The sequence below is a fragment of the Myxocyprinus asiaticus genome, chromosome 6 (assembly GCF_019703515.2).
Source record: "Myxocyprinus asiaticus isolate MX2 ecotype Aquarium Trade chromosome 6, UBuf_Myxa_2, whole genome shotgun sequence".
Classification (NCBI taxonomy): Eukaryota; Metazoa; Chordata; class Actinopteri; order Cypriniformes; family Catostomidae; genus Myxocyprinus; species Myxocyprinus asiaticus.
Genome location: NC_059349.1, coordinates 53,622,787 through 53,638,865, shown reverse-complemented (window position 1 = coordinate 53,638,865; position 16,079 = coordinate 53,622,787). Strand labels below are relative to the sequence as shown.

General features: G+C 39.6%; 1 protein-coding gene across 4 annotated transcripts in view; it reads left to right on the top strand.

Annotated features, from left to right (window-relative positions):
- The window catches only part of LOC127443007 (protein strawberry notch homolog 2-like), a 44,823-nt gene that overhangs the window by 14,872 nt on the left and 13,872 nt on the right, over window positions 1-16,079 (top strand). For all 4 annotated transcript variants that reach the window (XM_051701464.1, XM_051701465.1, XM_051701466.1 and 1 more), the window contains exons 8-19: window positions 398-558; window positions 2,563-2,696; window positions 4,141-4,231; window positions 4,562-4,705; window positions 6,435-6,552; window positions 6,714-6,819; window positions 6,978-7,131; window positions 8,742-8,918; window positions 10,582-10,679; window positions 11,021-11,103; window positions 11,210-11,392; window positions 11,810-11,931. In XM_051701464.1, the coding sequence (XP_051557424.1) occupies window positions 398-558; window positions 2,563-2,696; window positions 4,141-4,231; window positions 4,562-4,705; window positions 6,435-6,552; window positions 6,714-6,819; window positions 6,978-7,131; window positions 8,742-8,918; window positions 10,582-10,679; window positions 11,021-11,103; window positions 11,210-11,392; window positions 11,810-11,931 (1,571 nt within the window). The remainder of the gene's footprint in view (window positions 1-397; window positions 559-2,562; window positions 2,697-4,140; window positions 4,232-4,561; window positions 4,706-6,434; window positions 6,553-6,713; window positions 6,820-6,977; window positions 7,132-8,741; window positions 8,919-10,581; window positions 10,680-11,020; window positions 11,104-11,209; window positions 11,393-11,809; window positions 11,932-16,079) is intronic.

Below are 16,079 nucleotides of genomic sequence, written 5' to 3'. Positions count from 1 at the left end.
TACAGCATTGGGGTGGGCAGTATGAGCAAAATCTTACATCACGGTATTGCTATACATCACAATTGTTAATTTTTTCTGGAAGTTCTTAGAAAAAAATGGTTTTATAAATTGAATAACCATTTGGTATTGCCTATTTTTGGATAATCAAACTGAATTAAATGCTTGACAAATGAAAGGAACTTCAGCTCATTTGATGATTTTCTCTTTTTATTTGGAACTTGATGCACTTGAACCAAAAGATAAGATGATTCATAAGATAAGATTATTCATTATCAGTGGAAAAACAGCTGCTTCACACTTTGTAACACTTCATACTGACCAGCCCTGCTACAACACTAATTCAACTTAATCTCTTATTTTGTGGTGTATCAGTGGCAAATAAACTGTTTTTGTGCAGCTACTATTGGAATCTCTCACCCTGACATTGTGGTGGAGACCAACACGCTTTCCAGCGTCCCTCCTCCTGACATAACATACACACTGTCCATTCCAGACAGCACCATTAGCTCCGGCATGCTGTCAGCCCTGCAGCTGGAGGCCATCATCTACGCATGCCAGGTACTCTCTCTTCTGTCTTTGTGCTCTTCACTTTTAGTGCTATTCCATCTCTGCGAACTTCGACTCTTCTGTCTCTGTGCCCTTCCCTCTCCGTGCTCTTCACTTTCGACTCTTCTATCTCTGTGCTCTTCCCTCTCCGTGCTCTTCACTTTCGACTCTTCTGTCTCTGTGCTCTTCCCTCTCCGTGCTCTTCACTTTCGATTCTTCTGTCTCTGTGCCCTTCCTTCTCCGTGCTCTTCACGTTCGACCCTTCTGTCTCTGTGCTCTTCCCTGTCTGTGCTCTTCACTTTCGAATCTTCCATTTCTTCTCTTCCCTCTCTGTGCTTTTCACTTTAGACTCCTCTGTCTCTGCCCTTCCTTCTCCATGCGCTTCACTTTCGACTCTTCCCTCTCCGTGCTCTTCACTTTAGACTCTTCTGTCTCTGCTCTTCCTTCTCCGTGCTCTTCACTTTCGACCCTTCTGTCTCTGTACTCTTCCCAGTCTGTGCTCTTCACTTTCAACTCTTCTGTCTCTGTGCTCTTCCCTCTTCGTGCGCTTCACTTTCGACCCTTCCATTTCTTCTCTTCCCTGTCTGTGCTCTTCACTTTCGACTCTTCTCTCTCTGTGCACTTCCCTCTCTGTGCTATTCACTTTTGACTCATCTGTCTCTGTGCTCTTCCCTCTCCGTGCTCTTCACTTTCAACCCTTCCATTTCTTCCCTTCCCAGTCTGTGCTCTTCACTTTCGACTCTTCTGTCTGTGTGCTCTTCCCTCTCCGTGCTCTTCACTTTCTACACTTCTGTCTCTGTGCTCTTTCCTCTTTTGGCTCTTCTGTCTCTGTGCTCTTCCCTCTCCATGCTCTTTACTTTCGATTCTTTTGTCTCTGTTCTCTTCACTTTCGACTCTTCTGTCTCTGCTCTTCCCTCTCCATGCTCTTCACTTTACACTCATCTGTCTCTGTGCTCTTCCCTCTCCGTGATCTTCACTTTCGACTCATCTGTCTCTGTGCTTTTCCCTCTCCGTGCGCTTCACTTTCGACCCTTCTGTCTCTGTACTCTTCCCAGTCTGTGCTCTTCACTTTCAACTCTTCTGTCTCTGTGCTCTTCCCTCTTCGTGCGCTTCACTTTCGACCCTTCCATTTCTTCTCTTCCCTGTGTGTGCTCTTCACATTCGACCCTTCTCTCTCTGTGCACTTCCCTCTCTGTGCTATTCACTTTTGACTCATCTGTCTCTGTGCTCTTCCCTCTCCATGCTCTTCACTTTCAACCCTTCCATTTCTTCCCTTCCCAGTCTGTGCTCTTCACTTTCGACTCTTCTGTCTGTGTGCTCTTCCCTCTCCGTGTTCTTCACTTTCTACACTTCTGTCTCTGTGCTCTTTCCTCTTTTGGCTCTTCTGTCTCTGTGCTCTTCCCTCTCCATGCTCTTTACTTTCGACTCTTTTGTCTCTGTTCTCTTCACTTTCGACTCTTCTGTCTCTGCTCTTCCCTCTCCATGCTCTTCACTTTACACTCATCTGTCTCTGTGCTCTTCCCTCTCCGTGATCTTCACTTTCGACTCATCTGTCTCTGTGCTCTTCCCTGTGTGTGCACTTCAATTTCGACACTTTTGTCTCTGTGCCCTTCCCTCTCTGTGCTCTTCACTTTGATCCTTCTTTGTCTGTGGTCTTCACTTTCGAATCTTCCATTTCTTCTCTTCCCAGTCTGTGCTTCACTTTCGATTCTTCTGTCTCTGTGCTCTTCACTTTTGGCTCTTCTCTCTCTGTGCACTTCACTTTCGACACTTCTGTCTCTGTACTCTTCCCAGTCTGTGCCCTTCACTTTCGGCTCTTCTGTCTCTATGCTCTTTTCGCTCTTAATTTTTTTTTTTCAATGCTCTTCAATCTCAGCACTCTTTCCTCTCTCTGCTCTTCTGTTTCTTGCTCTTCTTTCTCTGCTCTTTCTTCTGTGTGCTCTTTCTTTCCACTAAAAAATGCTTTTTGATTTTAGTGGTAATATTTTAAGTTGCATTTGTTGTTTTGTTCTTCAGCAACACGAGGTGATTCTTCAGAATGGTCAGCGAGCGGGTTTTCTGATCGGAGATGGAGCTGGTGTTGGGAAAGGCCGCACTGTGGCTGGGATCATACTGGAGAATTTCTTAAAGGGACGGAAGAGAGCACTATGGTAGGGATCAGCATGCATCTCAAACATCAACATTTAATCAAACACATCTGAACTAGGGCTTGGTGATAGGATGATGTAATTGGATTTTTGACAAATACTTATTGCGTTGCTAATTGCAACAGTCATTGACAGATGATAATTTACTGTATCCGGAAATGGCAAACCATGGGGCTTGAAAGTTGTGAAATATACTAAAAAAAATAGCCCAGTAGTTATCATGTACTTGTGTTGCATGGTATACTGGTGCTTTTACTGCGGCTTCATACCCATGGTGCTACAGTAATTTTCAAATGGTAGTACCATGATTACATTAAAACACTGAGTAGTGGGGGCCTAGGTAGCTCAGCAAGTAAAGACGCTGACTACCACCCCTGTAGTCGCAAGTTCGAATCCAGGGTGTGCTGAGTGACTCCAGTCAGGCTTCCTAAGCAACCAATTGGCCCGGTTGCTAGGGAGGGTAGTCACGTTCGGTTAACCACCTCGTGGTCGCTATAATGTGGTTCTCGTTCTCAGTGGGGTGTGTGGTGAGTTGTGCGTGGATGCCGCAGAGAATAGCGTGAAGCCTCCACCTGCACTATGTCTCCGCGGTAATGTGCTCAATAAGTCACATGATAAGATGCGCGGATTGACAGTCTCAGACACAGAGGCAACTGAGATTAGTCCTCCGCTACCCGGATTGAGGCGAGTCACTACGCCACCATGAGGACTTAGAGCGCATTGGGAATTGGGCATTCCAAATTGGGGAGAAAATAAAAAATAAAAAAAACACTGAGTAGTGTTTGCTGCTCAGACTCGGCATAGGCATGTATCTAAGCCCACTGCTGCATTATGGCCAAGTGTTTTTCCCTGTGCATCCAAACATTAGTGGTATAGTGATAGTAGCTGGCATCGTACCAATAACATTATCAAGGCATTGTGAGAACCCAACCATGCACTTAGGATTTCTTTAAGTGTTTTAGATACTAATCCAGGCATTAAAAAAATTCAAATCCTTACGGATTCAAGATGCCGGTTGTGTCTTGTCACTGCCAACTTACTTTGAGCTATGCTATGGCTTAGCAACTATATACACAGTAAAAGCAACACAAATATCAGAAATGTCATAATTATGGAAATACTGCCTGTTAGGAAAAGACATTATTATGAAATGCCATTCAGGTAAATATTTATGGCAATAAGAAATTAAGTGACTAAACATCGGTCTTTATCTAATGATCTAATACTTGTATTCATCATTCACTTCATAACAAAGTATGTAAGTTTTTTAATTTTCTGAAAAAAAGGCCATGGAATTAAACTGCAGGGGGGGGGATTTATGAAAATATCGTGAAAATATTTAACCAGAATTAAACTTGTTACTTATTAGCCATTTATTCTGATGAATTTATGCATAACAGAGCGAGAGTTTCTGTAATTGTAACAGATTTGTATTTCTCTTTTTCAGGTTCAGTGTCTCGAATGACCTGAAGTACGATGCTGAGAGAGATCTGAAAGACATCGACGCACCCAACATCCCTGTTTTTGCTTTAAATAAGGTACGTAATATGAGTGGTCACTGCTGTATTAAGTTTAGCATTGTACACATTAGCCAGTAGTCATACCTGATTTCCGTTTTCATTTGTCCGACCAATTGAGACCGATAACTCCTCACTTTGATTCAGATTTGTCCTAATTGTTCACTGACTGGACATCACTGTTACAGAACTATTAAAAAAAATAGTGAAATAAATGTGAATGTCAGTAGACACATTTACTTGCAAAAAAAATTATTACTCGGGGCTGAGACTATGTTTCCATATTGTCGTTTTTATTTTGAGAAACATGGCACACGGCTTGACTGTATGTGTTTTTCCTCTTTCATACAGATTAAATATGGAGACATGGCTACCTCAGAGGGCGTTCTGTTCGCCACATACTCAGCGCTGATTGGAGAGAGCCAGGCGGGCGGCCAGCACCGCACCAGGCTCAAACAGATCTTGGATTGGTGCAAACCCAACTTTGATGGAGTTGTATCCTTCATTTACAGCTTTGAAAATTGTCAATGTTGTCTGAATCGTTTGAGAAATGAATGACATCACAGAAATATGAATATGTGGCTCGAAATCGGATTAAAATCAGATTTTTAAAAATGAAGTGTGAATGGGCAGGTCAGATTTAAAATGTTTTGTTTTTTTTCATCACTGACACACTTCCATTCACACTTCATTTTTAAAAATCTGATTTTAATCTGATTTCGCGACGTGACTGTGAAGTTGTTCTCAAGTGGATTTCACTATGTATTAACCTCTTCAACACTGCGGACCCAGCTGGTGGGTCACGAAAAAAGTTTACGCTTAAAATGTTCAAGTCTCCGTATACATAAGTCAGACATATGGGGTATCATTTGAAAGCTCAGAATCTGAACTTTTCATAGATAACCATTATTTCTGCATTTATGTAACTTAAAATAACAAAATAAGGCCTGAAATGATTCGCTTTGCAAATCAGCGCCACCTAGAGGTCATGTGGTAGAAATATTAATACGAATATAAAAGTCTTTCAAATAGCACGTCATATATCAAATCATATATCAAATGAAAGCTTTCATTCTCAGGAATGTGACTGTACAGTTTATTTTGTTGCAGTAATACCACAGTTCGAAATATTTTCGAAAGAATCACATTGTGAAATATGATATCTGTAAGACATTAAATACAAACATCTCTTTTATGCACCGATAACTGCTGCTGTAGGCCCTAAATAGCTAAAAACGTTATATCTGCTTCTACATTAGACAGTTTTCAAAAAAATTAGCCATTGTTTACTTGTCTGTGAGCTTGCTTTTGTGAGTAATCCAATGTTGTGTTTTATATATATATTTTAGCATGAATAGCATGTTAAACAAATCAATGGAAGTATATATTATTGACTATTGATGATATAATGTTATACGTACACTTTCTAATGACACCTAGATTGAGCTTCTAGACCACTCAGAGGCCGAGATATCTGATTAAATAATGAGGGTGGTGCATGAACTAAAAATTAGACTAAATGTCTATGGATGAGCATATCTGTGAGGGCTAAAATGCATTAGAGCGCCACCTACATTTCAGATGGAGGGGGGGTATTTTTGGCAGTTAGTCCACTGTATGTGTGAATGATGAGCTTTTAAATTTGAGTGTGAAAAATTGCAGGCGGCAGCCCAAAAATGTCTCCAAGTTGAAGAGCTTAAATGGTGAATGATTGAGTTGTTTCAGAAATTGTTAGCATGTGTAAAATACAGCAATACCTCTTAAGCTGATGCTGTCTGATGCACATTATGAGTTCACCACCATCGCAAGATGTAATGAATGGATGGAAAATTGAAAGTTTTCCAATGACAGCTACTTCCATATGACTTGTGGCATCATGCCAACTCATGTAAATATATCAGATTTTGACGACTCTGTCTGAACAAATGTATCCGATTTCATCACTTGCGTAATGACAGTGCAGACAGTCTTATAATCTTAAAAGATCGGATTTAAAAAAACAAATCAGAATTATTTGCAGTGTGAACAACCCCTTTGAGAACTGAAGTTACAGTATGTTTTCATAATATATTATACTCTTGTTACAACAGACCTCTTCAAAATGTCTATGTAAAAGTAATCTGGGCCTTTCAATCTCTATCAAAAAAAGAAGAATCCCTCATAATGAACAAAAGTATTGTAGTAGTTGGAGTGCTGTTGACCCTTGACCTTTAACCTCTGTCAGATTGTGTTTGACGAGTGCCATAAGGCAAAAAATGCGACTTCCACCAAGATGGGTAAAGCAGTGCTGGACTTGCAGAGTAAACTGCCCCGGGCGAGAGTGGTATACGCTAGTGCCACAGGTGGGTGCGGAGTTTCTAGCTTCATTGCCTCACAGTCTGCAGCTAGAGTGATTTTATGTTCATGCCAAAAGTGTGCATGTTTGAGACCAGTCTAATTTTCATGGATTAAAATATAATCTTTTGAGGATTTACTCACTGCCTTTATCATTCTTGTTCTCTAGGTGCTTCTGAGCCAAAGAACATGATATACATGAGTCGTTTAGGGATCTGGGGGCAAGGAACACCGTTCAAGACCTTTGATGACTTCCTGCATGCTATAGAGAAGAGGTCAGTGTTCATGCTCAGTAGAGATTAGGGGTTTCATTTCATAACAAAAAAATTCCTATATCCGTGTCTAATGGTGTCTTTTTATCTAACCACAAGTTCTTCATTCCATATTTTAAAACACCAATGAACATTTTTAATTGTAATTTGCTGTGTTGCAGGGGTGTTGGTGCCATGGAGATTGTCGCCATGGATATGAAAGTGAGTGGCATGTATATCGCACGGCAGCTGAGTTTTTCCGGCGTGTCTTTCCGTATAGAAGAGATAACACTGGACGAAGAGTTTAAACTTGTCTACAACAAAGCAGCTAGACTGGTGAGATATACACATAAAAATGAAAATTCTGTCATTTTTTTACTCACCCTCATAATGTTCCAAACCTGTATAACATACTTTCTTCAGTGGAACACAAAAGTTGTTGTTATAAATACTGAATAGGTCATTCTTTTCCTTGCAATTACAATGAAAGGAAGCAGAAAATGTCAAGCTTCAGAAAGAATGGCAAAGCATCATAAATGTAGTCTATTTCAGGGGTTTTCAAACAGGGGTCCAGGGGCACCTAGGGGGTCTGTGGAAAATTTCAGGAAAAAAAAAAGAATTGGACATTATTGCCATTTCAGGTTCATATAAATGTTTCCCTTTATGTTTATACATTTAACATTGCTCAGTTTTTAATTAGCCATCATACCGCTCAGGAAGGAGACGCATTCTGTCTCCTAGAGATGAACGTAGTTTGGTGTGAAAAGTGCAAATCAATCCTAGAACAACAGCAAAGGACCTTGTGAAGATGCTGGAGGAAACAGGTAGACAAGTATCTATATCCACAGTAAAACGAGTCCTATATCGACATAAACTGAAATGCTGCTCAGCAAGGAAGAAGCCACTGCTCCAAAACCGCCATAAAAAAGCCAGACTACAGTTTGCAAGTGCACATGGGGACAAAGATCTTACTTTTTGGAGAAATGTCCTCTGGTCTGAAGAAACAAAAATTGAACTGTTTGGCCATAATGACCATCGTTATGTTTGGAGGAAAAAGGGTGAGGCTTGCAAGCCGAAGATCACCATCCCAACCGTGAAGCATAGGGGTGGCAGCATCATGTTGTGGGGGTGCTTTGCTGCAGGAGGGACTGGTGCACTTCACAAAATAGATGGCATCATGAGGAAGGAAAATTATGTGGATATATTGAAGCAACATCTCAAGACATCAGCCAGGAAGTTAAAGCTCGGTCACAAACGGGTCTTCCAAATGGACAGTGACCCCAAGCATACTTGTCGTTATTGTTGATATTGCCGGTTTATGGTTTTAATTTGGTCAATAATTGGCAGATACATTGGTGCATACCTACAGATAATATTTAAAAAATATATTTTGGCTTTACTACGATAGCAATATAAAAACTAATTATTTAAATTGTCTATTTTTTCTTTGGTCTTTATAAAAAATTTTTTTTATAGCTTTATATATTTTAGGAGGGGGGTCCCTTACAAGGTGGTGGTCGTATTTGGGAGTCCTTGGCATTTAAAACATTTAAAAATCCCTGCTTTCTATGACACGTGCACTATGTTCCAAGTGTTTTAAAGCCATATGATAGCTTTGGATCCAACTTAAAATAATGCTACTTCTCGCACGAATGGCTTCAGAAGACTTGAAATAAAGTGCACAACTCCTTATGTGATATTTTAATAGTGCTTTTCTGTTCTTTTTTGAGCATGAAATCTCTAGTGCCCATTCATTGTAATTGCATAGAAAAGAGTGACCAGTACATTAATGAAAACGTCTCCTTTTGTGTTCCACGGAACAAAGAAAGTCGGGTTTGGAACAACACCAGGGTGACTAAATGATGTTAGACTTTTCAATATTGTAAACTATTCTTTTAACTATATATTTTGCAACCTATTTAATCTCTGATTCTCATTCTCTCCAGTGGGCAGAAGCTCTTGAGTTGTTCACCAGATCAGCAGATGTTTTGGGTTTGGTGTCTCGTAAGTCTCTGTGGGGTCAGTTCTGGGCATCACATCAGAGGTTTTTTAAATATCTCTGTATCGCTGCTAAAGTCCGTCGTCTTGTCGAACTCGCTCAGGAAGAGATGCAACGTGGCAAGGTGAGTCTACAATTCACATTTCTGCTGTCCAGCTACAAGTGTTTAATCTTAAACTTCATTCTCGGTTTTGTTTAACCCTTTTGTGACCCTCGGGACATTTTTGTCTTTTTAATTTGTGTTTTTTCCGAACATTATGGCTGTGTTAATGCCAACAGCATAAATGTTGCCAAAGGTGTGTATTTTTGGGTGGAATTTTGATATTTCAACCTTAGTTCCTATAATACATCTATAATACACTGTGTACACAAAATAGTTACACTCAGGACCTTCAGGACAAAAATGTCCCCATTGAAACCCATTAAAATTGCAATATCTGATCCCAGTGCCATCAAAACCATAAAATCATGAATTCTATGAAAGTATGCTTTCATTCTGGAGCCCTGACTTCAAAATTTACATTTTTTATATTTTCCACCAGATGGCGCCATTGTTCTCATGTTTAGCCTATGGAGCAAATACAAGCTTTTTCCCTATTTTCTGTTTGCTGTATTATAGAGCACTGCAGGCCAATTGAATAAATGATGCAGCTAAAATTGTGTGGGTGTGTTGGTATGGATGTCAGAGTGTGTTTTGTATGTGTGTATTGAGAAGTGTGTGTGTGTGTGTGTGTAAAAAACAACAGTGGCATTATGTAAACAAACTGGCATTCAAAGGGTTAAAATCCTGAAAATGAATGAATATTTGGTAGTTATGATCAGGACTGATGTTGGTTAAAAGTGGAAAATAATATTAATAAATAATATTTTTATGGCGGTTTTTTGACATGGACATTTTTGTCCTTGAAGGACCTCTGAGTAACTTTTTTTATTGATGCACAAGGGTTAAGTTTTGTTCATTGGTCGTAATAAGTGTATAGAACAGGGCTAGTCAACTGGCGGCCCATGGGCCAAATCCGGCCCACCAGTCATCTTTGTCTGGCCCTCCGACTGATTTTTTTTATCAAATTGTCTTGCCATCTGAAATACCTGAGTGCTCGCTGTGCAAAACTCAATGTTCATAGGCCCTCAGCAATCAGCGGTGAGTTTAACAATGCTCATTGGCAATTGGCATTGGCAATAGTGTAGTTACACTGCTTTGATAAACATGGATCACACTGTTCAGATGTGCATTTGATAGCGTCTTTTTCAATCAAATATTTATATAAAATTGCTTAGTTGTGTGCAGTGCGTTCAAATCTACAGATGTAAAAAATGATCACCGTAGTTGTGACAGCAATGTTGTCAGCACATATGCACATTAGGCAACAAAAGCAATCGATTATGAAAACTGAACGTTCAAAGAAAATGCACTTCAAAGTTTGCTTTTTTCACTATTCTTGAAGTGTCAAACGTTCGTGTCTCATCTGTTCAAGGTCTGTAGGGCTCGTAAAAAAGCGAAACTGAACCTGCAAATATCTGGTTCTATACAGCTGTGAGTCAGCCTTCTCAATCACAGACTTAAAAATTATAATTCAATATACAGTATACCCTAAATTTGTATGCACTGTATTAAGGTAAAGTATCATGCTACTTGCGATGAAAATGTTTGCTAAGATAAATGCCGAAAAAAATTTGGCCCACGGCAAGTTTTCATCTGGATAATCTGGCCCCCGCAAGAAAGTAGTTGAAGAGCCCCTTGTGTAGAACTACAGTGACCGTGGCTCCTCCCTCTTTTCTGTGTACAGTGTATCGTGATTGGCCTGCAGTCCACCGGAGAGGCTCGTACTCGAGAGGTCCTGGACGAGAATGATGGACGTCTGGACAGATTCGTCTCTGCTGCTGAGTGAGTCTCTTTAAATCCAAAGGTCCTGTTTACATCTGCTTTTAACATCCGTAACATGCAGACAGCACTAAATACAACTGTAAACGGGCTACAGTGTGTTTCGAGATCCAATCACCATATTTAAACCACATTTGAATTTAGTCAATGTGTCTGCCACTTATGCCCATGTATTACATTTAGAGAAACATGACTTATGGGCGCCTGTATAATGAAAATAATAAAAAAATGTTAGTCCTTCAAGAGCAACTGGTTGATATTGTGTACATGATACCTTTGTGGTTATGAGTCAGTAGAAGTGAACTGGATTTGTGTTTTTTTAATTTTTTTTTATTATCCTGCAGGGGTGTTTTCCACTCCTTAGTACAAAAACACTTTCCAACAGAGAAACCCAAGAGAGAGAAAAGTGCCGCGAGCAAAAGGAAACGTGAGTCTGTTTCGTTATACATCTTTTGCTTCATCGAACATTGTGCGGGTTTGTGCTGCTGTCCAAGGTTCGGTCTTTCTGAAACCCACCACTTTGTGTTCTGAAGGAAAGCCCAGGAGCCGGCCTTCAAAATTCCTGAAGCACTGTGTGGAAGTGAGCGGAGTCATTAAAATCAGCGATGATTCAGGCTCGGATTCAGATGAGATCGACAGCGAATCAAACTCTTCCCCTGATTCACTACAGGACAACGACGATGTGATCTTCGTCAATCACATCAACAGCCCTGCTGGTACGTCGACTAGAACCATTGTCATTATTAAAGCATTTGACATTTGTTCAGACATACAACTACGTGTTTTTATTCCATATCTGACTCGAATCCATTTGGTTGTTTACAGTCCGAACAGCATAAAACTGCATGAAATTTGTACAAACCCAATCTAAACCACATTCATACAGTGGCGTCTAAGTTTGAGTCCACAGATTCCATTGATAGCTGCCTGAAAGTTAAACCTATGCAGTGTGATTACTACTGTGCTTTAGAAAAATTCTCTGGCTCATTCATTCGCAGTCCAGATACAGCTCATGCTTATTAAATCACCGCTCATTTCAGTCTAGACGGTGAAACCACACAGGAGTGATTAAGGCCTATTCCCGACTCTATCTGCTGAAGTAAGTCTGTCTGTGTGTGTGTGTGTGTTCTTAGCTAAACTAGAGGAGCTGAAGCAGAGGCTGCTGGGTAAAATAGCAGAGCTGGGGAAAGAGCTGCCACTAAACACACTTGATGAGCTGATTGACAGGTTTGGAGGGCCAGAGAAGGTGTCAGAGGTGAGCAATCAATAAAAAATCCATCATTACAACTGTTGTTTCATGTGTTTTACAATGTAATGCATTTTGCTGTGAAATTTTGTATTCTGATCAAAATGCCCTAAGTCAATATTTCATCATGTCCTATGCTTTACCTTTAGTCAATTTTACTCTCGACTAGGGGGCCTGGGTATCTCAGCGAGTATTGACGCTGACTAACACCCCTGGAGTCGCGAGTTTGAATCCAGGGCGTGCTGAGTGACTCCAGCCAGGTCTCCTAAGCAACCAAATTGACCCGGTTGCTAGGGAGGGTAGAGTCACATGGGGTAACCTCCTCGTGGTCTCGATTAGTGGTTCTCGCTCTCAATGGGGCGTGTGGTAAGTTGTGCATGGATCGCGGAGAGTAGCATGAGTCTCCACATGCTGTGAGTCTCCACGGTGTCATGCACGAGTCACATGATAAGATGCGTGGATTGACGGCAACTGAGACTTGTCCTCCACCACCCGGATTGAGGTAACCGTGCCACCACGAGGACCTACTAAGTGGTGGGAATTGGGCATAATTGGGCATAAGGGGATAAAAAAATATATATATATTTTATATCAAAAATAACAGATTTTAGTTGACAAAAATGTGCAAAATGGCAAAAACATGTATCAGACTTTAAAACAGACCAAACTCTACCCAAAAATAAATATTTCGAAATATGTATAAACTACTTACAATTATTTATTTACCCATCTACACTCTTCGTTACATGCTGACACTTTTAGTATTCCTGGTCAAATTTGACCAGATACAGTAATCATTTTATTTATTTATTTATTTATTTATTTTTAAAGAAATTTAATAAACTAACTTCACTAAAGTAATAACACTAAACCTATGTATTTCTTTTGGAATTTTATGGTATTTAGACCTAATTTACCTCTAAATTACACCATTTATTTTCATAAAAAAATAAACACATTTTATATTGTTTTTACTTAATTAAAAACATACACTTCATTAAGCTGAAAAAATAGGAAAATATCAAAATGTGTCATGCATTTGGAGCATCTGCTGCCATCTGCTGAAAAAAAAACAAACATTTACATGAAATTACAGTTATAACCAGTAGATGGCTGCAGCGATCCACACATGCTGCCTGGTCAACCGCAACACCCTGGGGTGCCGCCATGACTGGTTAGTGGTGCCGTGAAATCTCTGCTCAGTTTAATATTTTAATAGCCACCAGCTGAAAGTAACGGCAGTACCGAGCACTGTCTCAATTCCTGACTCATAATTCATGCATTTTTAAACGCTCATGTGCGTATGTGCGTGTGCTCTTTATAGAGCGTTCGTTTCTCGTGGTGAATACAGCTGTGCACGTGAACATTTAATTGTGCTACTTGACACGATATATAATATGTGAACACAGACGTTAATATATTACGAGTGTGTTAACAGATGAGACAAAAATCTGCGCCGTCTTGAAACAATATTTTTATTTATCCCCTTTTCTCCCAATTTGGAATGCGCAATTCCCATTACTTAGTAGGTCCTCGTGGTGGTGCGGTTACTCACCTCAATCCGGGTGGCGGAGGACAAGTCTCAGTTGTCTCCACTTCTGAGACCGTCAATCCGTGCATCTTATCACGTGGCTCGTTGTGCATGACACCGGAGACTCACAGCATGTGGAGGCTCATGCTACTCTCCACGATCCACGCACAACTTACCACGCGCCCCATTGAGAGCGAGAACCACTAATCACGACCACAAAGAGGTTACCCCATGTGACTCTACCCTCCCTAGCAACCGGGCCAATTTGGTTGCTTAGGAGACCTGGCTGGAGTCACTCAGCACACCCTGGATTCAAACTCGCGACTCCAGGTGTGGTAGTCATCGTCAATACTCGCTGAGATACCCAGGCCCCCGTCTTGACGCAATATTAATATAAACCGTTAATGTGTTACGCATTATAAACCCAGAAAATTTCAATAACAGATCTGCTTTTTATTCAGACTCTTACTGTGTCGAATCTGTTTCGAATCACACCATAAGTTTAAGTTGTTCTGTTTTTCATTTAATTACTTTTTTAATGTTTTCGTATCACAATTTTTAAATTATTAATCGCTGCTGTTCCTAAAAAAACTTAAAGCACTGTTGACTCTGTTCTCTATTTTATTACCAGCTCTTGAATAATTACTTTAAAAACTTGAAGCAATGTTTGGGAGAAACAATTGAAGGCTACATTAATTTAATTTAATTTGTTAATGTTTATATCAATATTAAACTTTTTAAATAAGAGATTTTAAATCACATATTTATTTATTTTTCAGTGGTAGGGGTGCCGCAGTTTCTGTAGACCAATGTTGTAACAAAGTTCATTTCTAGATATGAAGTGTTTCGATATATATTTACATTTACATTTATTCATTTGGCAGACGCTTTTATCCAAAGCAACTTACAAGAGAGGAAAACATAAGCGAATCATCTTAAGGAGACAGTGGTATGAAAAGTGCTGTATTACAAAGTATCACTAGCATCAGAATAGTATTCAAAACAGAATAAAGTGCAACAGAAATGTTTTTTTTTTTTTTTTTTTTTAATGACTGGTTAAGTGCTCATGGAAAATATGTGTTTTTAGTCATTTTTTGAAGACAGAGAGTGAGTCAGCTTCACGGATGGAGTTGGGAAGGTCGTTCCACCAACGTGGTATGATGAAGCTGAAAGTCCGGGAAAGTGTTTTGGTGCCTCTTTGTGTTGGTACAACAAGGCGACGTTCCTTAGCCGACCGCAGGCTTCTAGTGGGCGCGTAGCTCTGCAGAAATGATTTTAGGTATGCTGGAGCAGACCCAGTAACTGTTCTGTATGCCAGCATCAGAGCCTTGAATTTGATACGTGCATCAACCGGCAGCCAGTGGAGAGAGACAACGAGTGGTGTAACGTGCGCTATATTTAAATATTATCTAAGACTTTCATTTGTCAAAGTTTAGCATTTTTTTATGTTTGCAGTCAAACTTGACCATGGTGTTACAAAGAGAAGACTTAGAGTAAGCATTTTGTTACAAACAATTTATTTTGCAAATATGAAAGTTCAATTCTAATTCAGTCAGTGAAGTAAATGAAGTATAAAAATGGCAAGATAATGAACAGCAATAAACAAATTATTCATAAAAAAGTAAAAAAGTGAAGAAAAAGAACAATAAAGTCTTGTTTGTAATAAAGTCTTATAATAAATAGTCAGGCAGAATCATTGAATCTAGTTAGCATTTTTTTGTGTTTGTTGTAATATGTTTATGTTGTGGATATAGCTGATTGATGTCACATAGTGACAATGTCACACCATGTGGAGTGGTGGTGGTGTAGTGGACTAAAGCACTGAACTGGTAAGCAGGAAGTTGTTGGTTCGATCCCCACAGCCAACACCATTGTGTCCTTGAGCAAGGCACTTAACTCCAGGTTGCTCCAGGGGGATTACCCCTGTAATAAGTGCACTGTAAGTCGCTTTGGATAAAAGCGTCTGCCAAATGCAAAAATGTAAATGTAAATGAAATAGGATGCGTCTGAGTGAGGTAATTAACCAGTTATGGGAAATAAACAACACATACTGTGACTGGATTATTTACATCAATTCTTTCTAGATCTTTCTTACTTTTAAAGAATAAGTTGATAAAAACAGTGTTAGTGCATTGTTAATATCTTGTATTATATTTTTCTCTTCGTATTTTCGTCAGCAGTACGTAGTAAATAAAACCGGTTTATTATCGTCGTGTTCTGTCCGTCTTCTCGCTATGTTATCGTTGACCATATAAAAAAACACCTTCATCAACAAACATTTTCATCTGTAATTTCGTTGACATCAATCCCTGTCAAGAACATGACCAGGCCATATTTCAGCCCAAAAACGGAAGATTTAAGAAATTATATTTTGCTCAGTTTAAGACAGAAAGAAAAAAATGAGTGAGAAATCACTGGGTTTGACGATTTGTGAAGTTCATTGTATCAAATCTTTGAAAATATAAGATATGCTTGATCACTTTTCTATATTATGCTCAGCGTTATGTCTTCTATCAGATATAAAAATCACTGTCTATTTAATTTATCTGTGATTGGTCGCTTTACATGTCAATCAGACGGGATTTTCCTATTTAAGTGGACTGATCTTGGCCAAATTGCTGCAGTG